This window comes from Tachypleus tridentatus, chromosome 7, assembly GCF_004210375.1.
Source record: "Tachypleus tridentatus isolate NWPU-2018 chromosome 7, ASM421037v1, whole genome shotgun sequence".
Classification (NCBI taxonomy): Eukaryota; Metazoa; Arthropoda; class Merostomata; order Xiphosura; family Limulidae; genus Tachypleus; species Tachypleus tridentatus.
Window position 1 is genome coordinate 10654606 of NC_134831.1, and position 15530 is coordinate 10670135.

At 35.0% G+C, this 15530-nt stretch overlaps 1 protein-coding gene across 2 annotated transcripts in view; it reads left to right on the forward strand.

The window, feature by feature from the left end:
- The first annotated feature begins 3246 nt into the window (after nucleotides 1-3246).
- The window catches only part of LOC143257918 (synaptic vesicle glycoprotein 2B-like), a 53088-nt gene continuing 40804 nt past the window's right edge, over nucleotides 3247-15530 (forward strand). Inside the window, exons 1-3 of one of the 2 annotated variants that reach the window (XM_076516966.1) lie at nucleotides 3247-6016; nucleotides 6374-6421; nucleotides 7445-7606. In XM_076516966.1, coding sequence (XP_076373081.1) covers nucleotides 5929-6016; nucleotides 6374-6421; nucleotides 7445-7606 — 298 coding nt within the window. In that variant the 5' untranslated portion in view covers nucleotides 3247-5928. The remainder of the gene's footprint in view (nucleotides 6017-6373; nucleotides 6422-7444; nucleotides 7607-15530) is intronic. The other variant, XM_076516965.1, reaches the window with a different exon arrangement.

Below are 15530 nucleotides of genomic sequence, written 5' to 3' on the forward strand. Positions count from 1 at the left end.
AAACTGCCAAAGTCTTAAAAAAACAAAATACTGTTGATCAACATAGCAAGCAAACAATATATATCAGCTGACAAAGTTTTGAAACAATAACATACTGTTGACAAAATAGTAAGTAAACAATATTAAGCTGACAGTCTTAAAACAAGAAAATACTGTTTACCAAATTAGTAAGTAAACAGTGTGTATAAGCTGACAAAGTCATGAAACAAGAAAATACTGTTGACCAAAGTAGTAAGTAAACAATATATGTAAGCTGACAAAGTCTTAAAGTTAGAAATTACTTTTGACCAAAATAGTAAGTAAACAATGTGTATAATCTGACGAAGTCTTAAAACAGTAAAATACTGTTGACCAAAATTATTAGTAAACAATGTATATAAGCTGAAAGTCTTAAAACAGTAAAATACTGTTGACCAAAATAGTTAGTAACTAATATATATCAGCTGATAAAATCTTAAAACAACAAAATGCAATTAATAAAAATATAAAGTCAATGAATCACACACACACACACACAGACAACAAAAGTCTTGTGGAAATATAATATTTGTATTGTTGTGAATGTACCAGATATTGGTTTTGATTGGTTCCTTATAAACCTTTGAATTTTATTTAATTGTATTAAAACTTTGAATTGTTTTTTCATTATTAAACCTCTACTTTGGTAAATTATATAACTGTTTGTGATTAATGAACATATTTTTCAAGTGTTTTAATGTTTTTCAGGTATTGTTCCCAGAGTAGTTAAAGTTGCCCCAGCCTGTGCCATCATGATTAGCACTTATGAGTTCGGGAAGGCTTTTTTCAGACAATATAACAGCATGTATCAATAGAAGCTATGTGGCTGTTGTTGAGTTTATTTTCAATAGAGAAAGAAAGAATTATGTGACCTTTAAAGAGTTTATGATTCAGGAGGTGAAATAAGAAATGTTGTGATGGGTTAGTTGATTTTACAGTAAAAGAGTGAGGTGAAATGCAATTTTTCTTTTACAATTGTCCAAAGATTGTACCAGAAGACTGCATGATATTCTTCCACATAAATGGTTGTGAGAACTGTCAAGTTTTGGGCGTTCCACATGACTTCATGGTACTTGATACATGTGTGGATGTTCTTTTGTTACCGAGATACATGTTTGTTCTTTATTATATATGTGGTTTTTACCTCAATACAATCCTTATGTGTAGGATGTTTAGGTAAGATGAAATGTATGTGGTGTGTGCCAATGAAAATATTTTGTATGCACCAGAAACTGAAACTTTATATTATTGTGACAGATTGAAGTATGGACCAAAAGCCACAGAATGTCCTAATATGTTGTTTGTTATTTGAAAATTAGCAAAGATTTTTTTAAAGTCATAACAACGTACACATGTGTTGTATGTAAGTCAGTATGATTTGTTCAGTTCTTACCGGAAGTTTATTAGTAATGGGAGGCTCGTGACTTGAACTGAGAAACAGTAAAAAGAGTAGAAAGGAGTTTAGTTAGCAGCACAAAATATCAGTTACTGTAAAATGTTGATAAGTTTCCTCTTCTCAGTTCCAGACTTGTACAAAGTGTGTACATTCTAACTTCCCGAGTTTCAAGATGTGTTCACTTCTTGTTTTCCTGTCTGTCATGTTAAATATTATTAACCATTTATTTAAAATGCTTGTTTTTGCAATTTCTTTAAAATGTTGGATATGTTATATCATACTGATTTGTACTGTTAATTAGTAATAAACAGTTGTATATATCATTGAATGTTAATAGTGTACTTGCACTAAAAAGTTACCTAAAGTTGATGTGTTAGTGAATTTGTATATGCAGTTTTTCATTTTGATATGATAGTGTTTCAAATATATAAAGTTTTCATCAGATATATTGTGAATTCAAACATACATCTAGATAACGTATTCAGAGACCGTGTACTTCAACGTCTTTAGGTTCTGTAGTTGATCAGTACATCAATCATGTTTTTAAAGATTTTTTGTTTTGGATTCTAATTTGAATGACTGTGGTGTCCTTTGGAGACCTGTAAAAAACATAAAATTGGATGAAGTAATTATGATTAGTGTGTGTGTGTGTGTATACACTACAAGCTAAACATTTCAATCAGTTGCTCCCTCTGAAGGTGGATATTGAGAAAATATTTTTACTAAAGCTTGTTTTTTCCAGGGATCTTATTACAAACAGTTAATAAATGTTACAAAACTATTAACTGAAACACTATCCATTACTGGATGCTTTATGTACAGAACTTGTTATAAACAGTTAATAAATGATACAGAACTATTATCTGAAACACTAACCATTACTGGATGCTTTATGTACAGAACTTGTTACAAACAGTTAATAAATGTTACAGAACTATTATCTGAAACACTAACCATTACTGGATGCTTTATGTACAGAACTTGTTACAAACAGTTAATAAATGTTACAGAACTATTATCTGAAACACTAACCATTACTGGATGCTTTATGTACAGAACTTGTTACAAACAGTTAATAAACGTTACAGAACTATTATCTGAAACACTAACCATTACTGGATGCTTTATGTACAGAACTTGTTACAAACAGTTAATAAACGTTACAGAACTATTATCTGAAACACTAACCATTACTGGATACTTTATGTACAGAACTTGTTACAAACAGTTAATAAACGTTACAGAACTATTACCTGAAACACTATCCATTACTGGATGCTTTATGTACAGAACTTACTATAAACAGTTAATAAATGTTACAGAACTATTACCTGGTACTGTAAAAGTTTCAACAGAATCTATCAACATTACCTGGTACTATAAAAGTTTCAACAGAATCTATCAACATTACCTGGTACTATAAAAGTTTCAACAGAATCTATCAACATTACCTGGTACTATAAAAGTTTCAACAGAATCTATCAACATTACCTGGTACTATAAAAGTTTCAACAGAATCTGTCGTCATTACCTGGTACTATAAAAGTTTCAACAGAATCTGTCGTCATTACCTGGTGGTATGAAAGTTTCCACAGAATCTATTATCATTACCTGATACTCTAAAAGAAAGAAGTTCCAATATGCTTATATACACTGCTGGCCAAAATCTTAAGGACAATAAACATTAAAAAAAAATGTGCATTTTGTGTTGTTGGACTCAACCACTTATTGAGTAGAGCTTTGAAAGATGAAAATAAGAAAAGGGAAAATAAAAAAAAAAATATATTTTTAGCATTTAATAGGGAAAATGTGAACACTATGAAATTAGCCTAAATACTAGCTGGTCAAAAGTTTAAGACCATACCAAAAAAAAGTCCTAAACAGGGTAGGAAATGCCCAACAAGAGATCTCAGTAGTGAGTTGCATGGCTGTCATTGCGAATAACTGCAAACATTCGCTTTGGGATGGTCGATATAAGAGTTTGTAGAAGGATGGCTGGAATATTATTCCAAGTGGTGAAGATGGCTTCATGAAGATCATGCACTGTTTGGAATTGATGTCCATTTCTATAGACTTCCTTTGCCATCCACTCCCAAACATTTTCAATGGGGTTCAGTTTGGGCAAACACGCTGGATGGTCTAAAAGGATCACTTTATTTGCCATGAAAAAGTTCTTTGTCTTGCGGGCATTGTGGATTGCAGCGTTGTCCTGCTGAAAGATCTAGTCATTTCCACACAAGCAAGGGCCTTCAATTAATAAGGATGTTCTCTCCAACATGCCAATGTAGCCAGCTGCTGTGTAATGCCCCTGTATAACCAGAAGCTCCATTGTTTCATGGATGGAGAAAGCACTCCAGATCATGATGGAACCTCCTCCACTGTGTCATGTAGAAAATGTCTCTGGTGGGATATCCTTATTGTGCCAGTAATGTTGGAAGCCATCTCGACCATCCAGGTTATATTTTATCTTGCAGAGAACAAAACCTTCTTCTATTTTTTTACCTCTCATGTTTGGTGCTTTTCAGCAAAGTTTAACCGAGCTGTTTCGTGGTGTGGAAGGAGGCATGGCCTTTGAAGACATTTACGGTTTTAAAAGCCTTTATGTTGTAGATGCCGTCTTATTATTCTTGAGCTGTATTCATAAGGGCCTTAATCTGGTTCAACGAATTGGCTGGTGTCTTGCCAGACAACCTGTCAAATCCTGTTCAATGCTGGCAAAATTTTCTTGGGCCAACCACTTGAAATTCTCATTTCGTATCACTCAGGGTCTTTTGAGAAATTTGCAACAGCAGTTTTATTATGCCCAATCTTACCAGAGATAGTATATTGAGAGAGACCTTGCTTTTGCAGCTCGACATTTATGCCACGTTCAAACTCTGTCAACTTTTTAGCCTTTGCCATGTTTTTACCCAATGCACCACAGGAGATGTTGACAAAACTAATGCTTGAACACAAATGACTAAATTTCGTTACATGTTTACAGATTAACACTTCGTTTCAGTATGGTCTTAAACTTTTGACCAGCTAATATTTAGGCTAATTTCATAGTGTTCACATTTTCCCTATTAAATGCTAAAACAGTTTTTAATTTTTATTTTCCCTTTTCTTATTTTCATCTTTCAAATCTCTACTCAAATAAGTGGTTGAATCTAACAATGCAAAATGCATATTTTTTCTTTATGTTCATTGGCCTTAAGATTTTGGCCAGCAATGTACACATATACACACAGAGACACATTATGCTTATTAAAACTTGTATTCAACATCTACAGACTTCATTTAAAAATCCATCCTAAGTGTATGGAGAGACTGACTACAAACCTTGGTTATTTATCCCTGGCTCTGTTTCTTCCCGCTGTTATTAACCTTGGAGTTCGTAACATCCAAGACCAAGCGTTCTATTCAGTCATTGATTTTATTCTAGTAATTTATTACAGCAGTATTAAAATATATATAAGGTTAGAAAACAACATCAGAAGTTAAAAAAAAGTAAAAAACAAATCATACATGTGAAAGAAATGTTAAAACATGGGATAAAGAAAGTAAGATAAAGTTATGGTGTAAGCTGCCCCGTAGTAGCTCAACATCAAGTCTCAAGGCTTACATAACTAAAAAGTGGATTTTGATGTACAGAACAGATAGTCCTTTATGTAGCTTTGTGAATGAAAAATAAAAGCTTGCATGTCTATCACAACAAAATGAATACACACTGACCAAAAACATTTAGAATACTATATTCTTATTTTTTAAAGTTGTTTTTCATTTTAGTGTCCAAAATATTTTAACCATATTGGGTTGTTTCTTTTCAACTTGCAAATGTTTGATTTAATTTTTGTTTGTTTCCTCTAACTAGAATTTTTTTAATGATAAATCATTCCTGACAGTTCTTTCAAGATAATACCTAGCTGTTTATCTGGAATTCTTGTATCTATATTTTAAATTTTAGAAATGATAGAAATATTGTGGTTTACTCATCAAAACCTGCTATTCTATTCAATTTTGCAGACTATGTTTAAATCTTAAATATTGAAGGAACTTTAAACTTCTCTCATGGTGGATGGTAAAATATGTATTGATTTCAAACATGGTGGAATTTCTTATAAACCATTCACTCTTTCCAAATGCTTAAGATAACCTTTTGTGATCAAAGGTTAAACTTCACATCACTTTTTATCTCCTCCAGAAACAACAATACCTTTTAACCTTATCACATACATTGGCCATGACGAAGAAGAGTAGGTGTAGGTACAGACATTTTTATATTTAATAAAGGTTCAATAAATTGTTCTTAATCAAAACAGAATTTTGACAAAAAATAGAAATTTATTTTGAAATTTTCATCATTGTTATAGAAAAGATATGAATGGAAAATGATGCAAAGAGTGTGATATGGAGAACAAGTATGAGGAGTGTTTTATCAGAACCTGATAGGGAAGTTATCATTATCTCTTACAACTTTAAATGTGATTATATGTGCTATTTAGGTTCAGTAGTATATTCAGAGTGTAATAACAATGTTGAACGAATTTTCACCTATTCTGGCAAAAGATGTTGAGAAAGTGACAGCAGGTTACACAGAAGTAGAATGTTCTGAAGATACAGGTGAGTTATATACTTGTAACTAATTGAACTGCTTAATCAAGAAACTTGTATGTTAGTTTTATACACTCCTGTAATACAGTAAACCCATTTGTGTCAATGAAGCTGTTATTATTTTTACTTTTCAATCATTTAAGATTGCAGAACAATAAAATAATTTAATTTTTATTTTAATGGTTATCTTAATTTTATCCTTTGTAAATTAGGTCTGTAATTGTAAGATACGTTCTATATTTACTGATTATTTTTTAAATCCAGGACTTGTGTATTGTTAAAAAATATTTTTGTTTGTTAGAAGGAAACATGTTTTCCTTAGCAATTAACTGCTGATTTTTATGCTCTTAAACTATTTCCTTTCAGGCTTACAGAGGAAAAAGGTTCCATACTCAGAAGCTATTAATATTGCAGGTAAGTTTGCAAATATTGAACGAAGTATTTACATCTGAAAGTTAGTTAATTGTTTCGTAGTAAGCTACCTTGTGCTTATAAAACTATTGTATTGCTCAATAAAAATCTAGTAAACTGTTATTAAACTCTGTAAATGTAGACAATGTGGTTATAGCTGTAACATTTCAAGTAAAGAAAGAAATATACTAGTAAATACATAATGCAAATAAAAAATATATCCAACATAGGTGTAGTATCTAGGATATCAATAATAATATTCAAAATCAGTGTAATATCTAGGATATTTCCATAAATAAGTGATGTGTCTTGGACAGTAATAAAAATATTCTAAATCAATGAAGTATCAAGGATATTACCATAAATATATACTAAATTAGTGAAGTATCTAAGACATTACCATAAATATTCTAACTCAGTGAAGTATCTATGATATTAATAAAAATATTCTAAATCAGTAGTATATCTAGGACATTATCATAGATATTCTAAATCAGTGATGTATATTGGACATTAATAAAAATATTCTGAATCAGTGAAGTATCTAGGACATTACCATAGATATTCTAAATCAGTGAAGTATCTAAGATATTACCATGAATATTCTAAATCAATGATGTATTTTGGACATTAGCAAAAGTGATAGTATTTTGTGACTTTAATGTTTGATAAATCAAGAAAGTGATATAGAATGTTTCTTTAATGAAATGATAGCTGTTTTTGAAGTTAAGATTAACTCATTTTTAAATTATTTCACCATTTGTAATGATATATATAAATGTATAATGATATATTTGAATTCTTTTTTCCATACATAATTTAACTACTGTTATTCTACAAAGACTGGTAGTTTTAGTTGTTTACAATTGAGTGTTAATGATTGTTGTAATATTTGGTTTTATAGTTTAAGTTCATTGTAAAATAATTACATTTTATATAAAATCTAAATTTAGAAGTAGTGACACAGCTGGTATTAAAATAGCCTTACCCAAAGATTTATATTTGAGAAGTATACAACTTTTGTAGGGTTTGGCAGGTTCCAGTGGCTTCTCTTGTTGGTGTGTGGAACAGCTAATGCATCTGATGCCATCGAGATTCTTTGTGTCTCATTTCTTCTCCCTTCTGCTGAATGTGACCTTCATCTCTCATCATCTGACAAAGGATGGTTATCAGCTGTAATCTTTATTGGTAAGTTCATAGTGTGTGTTATGATATATCATTGTAGTGTGTGTGTGTTATGTTGTATTACTTTTGTGTGTGTGTGTGTGTGTGATATGGTTTATAATTGTAGTGCGTGTGATATGTTGTATTACTATGGTGTGTGTGTGTGTGTGTGTTTTGGTGCATCATTGTAGTGTGTATTATATTGTATTACTGTGGTGTGTGTGTTGTATCATTTTAGTGTGTGTGTGTTATGTTGTATTATTGTAGTGTGTGTGCCAATGTGTATGATACTATGTGACATGACAGGAGTACCGTATAATAAGTAACTGAATACTTTAGGACTGTTGTTTACATTAATTGTAACTAAAGTATTTCTTCTACTCTTTCAGTGATTTAATTTTAAAGTTATGTGGCATTAAATATATTTTATTTACTGGTAGTCAGTCTATATTTAAAAATGTTATTATTTAAAAAATATATATCTATTGCTACATGAAGATCCAATGTTACAATTAAAAATGTATAGTGATTGATAGAGGTTATGAACACTGATAACAGACAGGATTCACAAAAATCATCTACAGAACTTCCAAATTACAGACAATAAGTAAGGGAAATAAGAAAAGAATGTATTTGTCCTCTAGTCAGTCATTGTCAACAAATATAGGTTATTTGTTGATGAAAAATATGACTTGTGATATAACTTTCACTATGCAATTAAAATTAATAAATATTATTAAAGGTGTTAAAAATGAAGTGAAAAATGTGGAATACATAGAGTTTTTTGTAGTTGGTTTTAGATTATATTGAACAAGCAAGTATAAAGTTGAAGTTTTCAATTAAAGAACATAAAAGTACTATTGATAACATAAAAACTGGTGGTTTGGTTTTGAAACACGACAAATGATTCATGTGTTGTTAAGTGAGACAGATACTCAAAGATATAGGGTTAACATGCGAGATAATTACTAGAAATTGCTAAATATAAAATAGTCTTGAATAGAAATTTAATTCCCAGTATCATTGAAGTAAATTTTGGGAAATCAGTTTTTTAAACAGTGCCACTGAACAATATACAAATTATTCTTGTACATTTATTTCATCTATCTCAGCTCAGTCATTTATTGCTTGTGAGGTTTTGTTGCTTTTTGGAGATCTGGTCTTTAGTGACATCACTGGTCTCATTTGGTTTCTTCAGTGAACACTTGTCAAATGTTGAAACTTTCCAACCCAATTTTTCCTCCTCCTTCCCTGAAAGATATGCTATGATACCTGGACAAGGCCCATAAGTTGATGGGTGTGCCACTTCCTCCCCAGCATTCAGATCTACATCTTTTTTACAGATTCTTCTCTTTAGGAATGGGGGCATGGGTATGTGAGCAAAAGTGCTTTGCATATCGATGTTATCGAACTTCTAACTGTATGTCAGGCAATGCATCACTTCCTTTTTTCATCTCACATTATTTGCTGATGGTTCATTTGGACAGTTCTATGATGGTGGCACATATCAACCATCAAGGGGACACCCTATCCAAGATCCTTGTTTTTGAATGTTGGATCTCTTATACTTCCCCTCGATGTGGATTACTGTATGTGGTGAGTGGACCTCCCAGGGTAGGTTCTGTTCTTTCAGTTTACCTCCTCTGGGATCTAAACATCCACTCACATGTTTGCCATGCATAGCAACCCTTGAAGGGGAGGAGAGTGGTTGAGGGGTCCAACCCTAACACACCACTTTGGCCTTGAATTCCTGTAGACGGGCAGTCTTGGAGTGGCCCCCCTTGGGTCAGTCGTGTGGTCCACTCAGGCTAGGGTCAACCAAATACCAGTGTTGGATGTTTTCAGCAGGTGTTGTGGACATTATATGTGATGCTGGTGTTTGGGTATAGTGCTCACGAAACCCTGGCATTGCTGCAGTGTCCTTGTTTGACATTGTAGTGCATCCTTCTGTAGGGCTCCATGGTGGGTGGGGTTATTATGGATAATCCAATTAAAAATCTCAATAAAATAGTGAAAAAACAGTCTATAGGTAAATGACCACATCTTGAAGATTCTAAGCAGCAATCCTCACCATCTGTACCACCTGTTGTACCTCATTTTCTTATATTGCACTCACTTTCAGACAAACCTTTTGGGCAAATGTCTCTCTTTTTTTATTCAGAAAGGACTTGCTGGGTCTCCAAAGTCAGTAAAAAAGCTTTGATCTGGTGACATATTGGTGGAAACATCCACATCTCAACACAGTGAACTCCTCTTGCATTCAAAGGCAATTGGGGTATACCAATAGAGGTAACACCTCATGCTACTTTGAATTCATCATGAGGAGTTATTGTTGAGAGGGATTTGAAGAACATCCCAGAGTTGGAAATTCTTGCTGGTTTCTCCACCCAAGGAGTTTCTGCAGTGAGGCGTATCTTCACTTGCAAAGATAGAATTATGGTGCCGACCATTGTCCTCATTCTGACATTTACATCACCACGTTTGCCTGCCACCATCAAGGTGGGTTATCTCAATTGCAGAGTACAGCCATACATTCCAAACCCTTTCCTATGTTTCAAGTGTCAACGGTTCAGTCACTTGAAGACGTTATGTCATGGTTCCTTGACATGTGCTCGTTGCAATGGCAAGGACCATGATGCCTATGAGTGTGAAACAGACCCTCATTGTATCAATTGCAATGGCTCTCACCTGTCCTACTTTTGTTCTTGCCCTAAATGGTTTTAAGTAAAAGAGGTGCAGCATTTGAAAACGATTCATTACATTACCTATCCCGAGGGTTGAAAATTGCTGTCCACCACCTCATCTCGGACGTATGCTGCTGCACTTTGTTCTACAGCTACTGTGGGAGTGCAGACAAATCTCTCTGTGCCTCCTAAAGAATTGTTCTCTAAACAAATGAAAAGTCTTTTGATCTTCATGGTTAAAAAAGTTGATGAATCAACTTCGACACCTATCTCTGTCCCTGATATACATTCCACCAAACCCCAAGATCCACATCCTTTAGTTCCAGGTACAGGCATTTCCTTGGATCCATCTTCCTCTCTCACCCCAAGATGCAAAACAATCATTTGTTCACATCCTCAGTCTCTGGAATCACCTTCCAACGGCAAAGACCTGCCCAATCAACCCAGGGCAGGATCCATGGAGGTCGATAGACCTCCCTCGAATAAGGAAAGTAAGGAAAAAAGACGTCATAAACAGAAGGGTTCTCTGCCCAATTCACCTACATACATGTAAATAAAAATGGCCACCCTGATCCAATGAAACTGTCAAGGTTTATGTTCTAATCTGGATGACATCAAAACACTGATTCCTTTCTACCATCCTGTTTGTCTCTCCTTGCAGGAAACATTTCTGAAACCTGCCAAGACAGTCACCTTTTGGCAGTTTTCTGTATACAGAAATGACAGGCTGTGTGATAGACGAGTGCATGGATGGGTGGTTCTGTTGGTTGATCAGCATGTGCCCACCCTGTCCTTGCCACTCGACACACCCTTGGAGGTCGTAGCCATCCGTGTTTCCTTGGATTATACCATCACTGTTTGTTTTCTCTATCTGTCACCTGGAGAGACATATGATCAATCAGTCCTTGATGTTTTTATTGAACAGTTGCCGTCTTCCTTTTTCATCCTGGGGGACTTTAATGGACATAATCCCTTCTGGAGTGGTGCTGGTATTGATGGGAGAGGTTGCTCTGTAGAACGTATGCTCTCTGATCACAACCTTTCTCTTTTCAATACTGGTTCTTCTACTTATTTCCATGCACCTAGTCAATCCTTTACTGCTATTGATCTCTCAGTTTGCTCCCTTTCATTATTTTATCATTTTTCATAGAGGGTTGACAATAATCCACAAGGCAGTGATCATTTTTCTATAATCTTGAGAGACTGGCCGTGGTCGATGCCACCCGACCTGTGTGCCTTGGTGGAAGCTGGATCAAGCAAACTGGCTCTCTTTCACTGCTCTTTCAGAACTTGATCCTACCATTGTCTGTAAGCCATCAATAAATGACTGTGTGACAACAGTAACTGACTGTATTATACAAGCAGCTTCTTGATGTATTTCTAAAACCTCAACACGTTTTTCACTATATCCTTGTCCATGGTGGAATCCTGCCTGCCACATGGCATGCAAGGCTCAAAAATGAGCCTGAGATACTTTCCGTAGATATCCCACACTCTCAAACTGTATCGCTTTCCAGCGGATCAGTACACATGCTCATTAGGTAAGACATCAAACCCAGAAGAAATTTGGATTAAGTTCACAACCAGCATATTCTCTACCACCAGTTCCAAAGTCATTTGGAACAAGATTTGAAAGGTCAGAGGGCAATATCACTCTGTCCCTCTCTTGATCTTGTTCTCTGATGGTCAGGAAGTAACTGATACCCAGAGCATCGGTGATACTCTAGGTGAAAGCTTTCGCTGGGTATCTTGACTTCTGCCTCTTCTTCCACCTTCTTAGCCATCAAGACTTGGGCAGAGCAATCACCTCTTTCCTTTTGAGCTGATTGTCTCTATGACTATAATTGTCCCTTTACAAGGGTGGAACTCAAACTGGCCCTTCATTGGTCTGGCAGTACATTGGTTGGACCTGATGATATACACTATGAGATGCTGTGCCATCTATCTCCAGGCTTCTCCTGCTATCCTTCTGGTTGTTTTTAACTGGATTTGGCAGAATGTTTTTCCTGATGCCTGGTGCCAGGCTATTGCCCTGCCTTTCTCCAAGCCTGGGAAGGATCCCAAGATTCCTTCAAACTACTGTCCAATGCTTTGACGAGCTGACTCTGTTAGACCTTAGAGAGGATGGTTAATGCTCATCTTGTTTGGTTCCTCAAATCAAACAACCTCCTCTCACCCACCCACTGTGGGTTCTGATGACAGTTCTCCACTATGGCCCACCTGATTCGACTTAAAACGTCAATCAGAGAAGCCTTTCTTAAATGACAACATTTTGTATCGATATTCTAACATTGAGAAGGTTTATGATACAGCATGGAGGTATGACATTTTACGAGACATCCATTTATACGAGTTACGTGTAACTCGTATTTTTATTAAAAATTTTTTAATGGAGAGGAGATTTTGAGTTTGTGTGGGTTTGACACTTTCCCATTCATTTCTACAGGAACTTGGAGTCCCTCAAGGCTGTGTTCTGAGTGTCACACTTTTCAGTATAAAAATTAATGCAATCACTGAACAACTCCCTCTCACTGTTGCAAACGGGCTCTATGTCAACAACTTTTACATCTCATAGTTAAACATGAGGTATGTTGAGTGGCAGCTACAGAATGCCCTCAATTGTTTACTGAAGTGGACCACAGCAAATGGCTTTACCTTCTCTCTCTCTAAAACTGTTTGCATGTAGTTTTGCTGCCAATGGGGTATTCACCCGGATCCTGAACTCCGTATCGGTGAAGTTGTGCTGTCTGTGGTTTCTGAGACTACATTCTTGGGGCTTATTTTTGACCGTAAGCTGACCTTTATATCACACATCAAACAGCTACGGGTCAAATGAACAAGAGCATTGAACATCCTCTGTGTCCTCTCTACCATCACTTGGGGAGTGGATCAACGTTCTGAAGATATATCGTGCTCTTATTCAATTGAAACTTGACTATGGATCACTGGTCTATGGCTCTGTCAGTCCATTGGCCTTAAAAATTCTAGACCCTATTCATCATCAAGGACTTTGGCTCTGCACTGGGGCTTTTTGCACTTCACCAGAGCTTATACATAGAGTCTCATGAACCTTCTTTGCACCTCCACCGTTTGCAACTGTCTTTACTATATGCTTCAATACTTCGTTCCTTACCAAAGCATCCAACCTGGGGTTGTGTTTTCCCTCCTCGATGGGCCATGCCTTTTCAGACAAAACAGTCTACCATTGCTCCTTTTGGCCTTTGTATCCAGATGTAGTTAAATGAATTGGGCCTGTCCTTGGATAACATTGCTGTATCCACTGGTCAGCCCATCCCACTATGGCTTCTTACAGTCCCCAGATGTGACCTATCTTTAAGTCATCTGAGAAACGTAGACACTCCTGATTGGAAATACTGTCTGCTATTTGCTGAACATCTTTCAAACCATCCTTCCATTCCTATTTATACAGATGGTTCGAAATCAGGTGACTATGTGGGCTCTGCCATGGTTTGTTGTAGCTTGGTGGTTAGACATAGAATCCCCTCTACAGCTTCTATGTTCACTGCTCAACTGTATGCCAATTCTCTTGCCCATGTAGAAGCTAAGCAGTACTCAAACTGCACTATTTATATTTACTTGTTTAGTTCTCTGTTGGCTATGGAATTGCTTCACATTAGTTCACACCATGTTCTTGACGATATTCTAAAACGACTGGTACATTTCTCTTTAACATCTACTTCTGTCCAGTTTTTTTTGGATACCAGGCCACACTGGTATTCATGGGAATGATCTCGCTGACACCGCAGCTAAATCTATCTGCTCTGGCACTATCACTACTGTACCTGTTCCATACATGGACTATGGTCCTGTATTCAAGGCTCAGCTCCATGCCAGTTGGCAGTTGACTTGGAGTGAGCAACGTTAAAACAAGCTTTTCCAAATAAATCCCTAAATTGGACTTTGGCTGTCTTGTTACTGTAAGGATCAGAAAGAAGTTGCTCTAACTAGATTATGCATTGGTCACAGTTTTTTAACTCATTGTTTTCTTTTATCTGGAACTGTTGCACTAGTGTGTAGTTTGTGTAACACTCAGACCACAATAAACCACATTTTACTTTCTTGTCATCATTATGATTCACAACAACATCACAATTTTAAGCATGTTCTGTCCCAAGGTTTGTCCATAATGCCAGAAAGTGTTATTGGTGATGGTGACACTGTCCACTTTGGTAATGTTTTTAGCTTTTTAAAGGTCATTAATCTTTTTAATGCCATTTAAGTTTTTTAGTTTATACTTTACATCTTTTTAATGTGGCTCCCTTTTAAAAATCACAGTTCATTTAGTTCAATTTGAAATTAGAAACTGACTGTAACATTATTTTGGCCTGAAATGCCAAAATTCCTTTATTGAAAAGTAGATGTATTAATATAGATCCTTATTAAACTTTCACCACAAGGGCTAAAAATATAGAATTAATTTCTAATTATTTTTATAAATTTTCATATGAAAACTATTTTTATAATTTTTTTTTGGCATATAAACAAAGAAAATTAAGTTAGCGTTTAACTGTTTTTGTAAATATTGTGTTTAGGTGACTCTGTTCTGCTTACGTAAGGAGTTTTATGTGGTAAATATAAATCAACAAGCATAAATATAGTGAAATATAGTTTTATTAAGCCATATAGTTATGACACAAACATAGTACTATGGTGTTATGGTTCACGTTTATATCTATTACTGAAATAGTTTTTCTATGTGAGTACTAGCCTACTAAGCCTAGTATCCAAATTTCATATCCTGTCAGTATGAAAATGCAAGCAAAGAGAGATTCAGCATCCCAAGCAAAAACATGAGGTGTGTTTTATTCCCTTTGATGGTCAGATGCCATCATGTGTTACGTTTAACATTTTTGGTAATATGCATATTAAAAGAACTTGTTTGCGTCTGTATAAATTAAATGTTTAATTGGCACAATTTGGCTTTAAATGGTGAGGAGCAGCTATATTGACCAACCAGTACAGAAATGATCGACAACAAAAACGTCAATCCAGGCTAAATCTCCAATCCATGAACTTTTAATTTTGCTCTAGAACAGTAAAACCTACCAAATAACATTAAGCCTCACAGTTTAACGTTAATAGCATAGAAGTCTACATGGACTACATCATTTTTCAAAAATACCTTCTTTCCTTTGATTGCTCCAAGTATGATAGATGACTGATACCAAATGTTCACACAGGAAAATGTAGGCTTACATTAGTTTACGGCAATGCTCTTCTTACTTCATCTAAGATGGTTGATC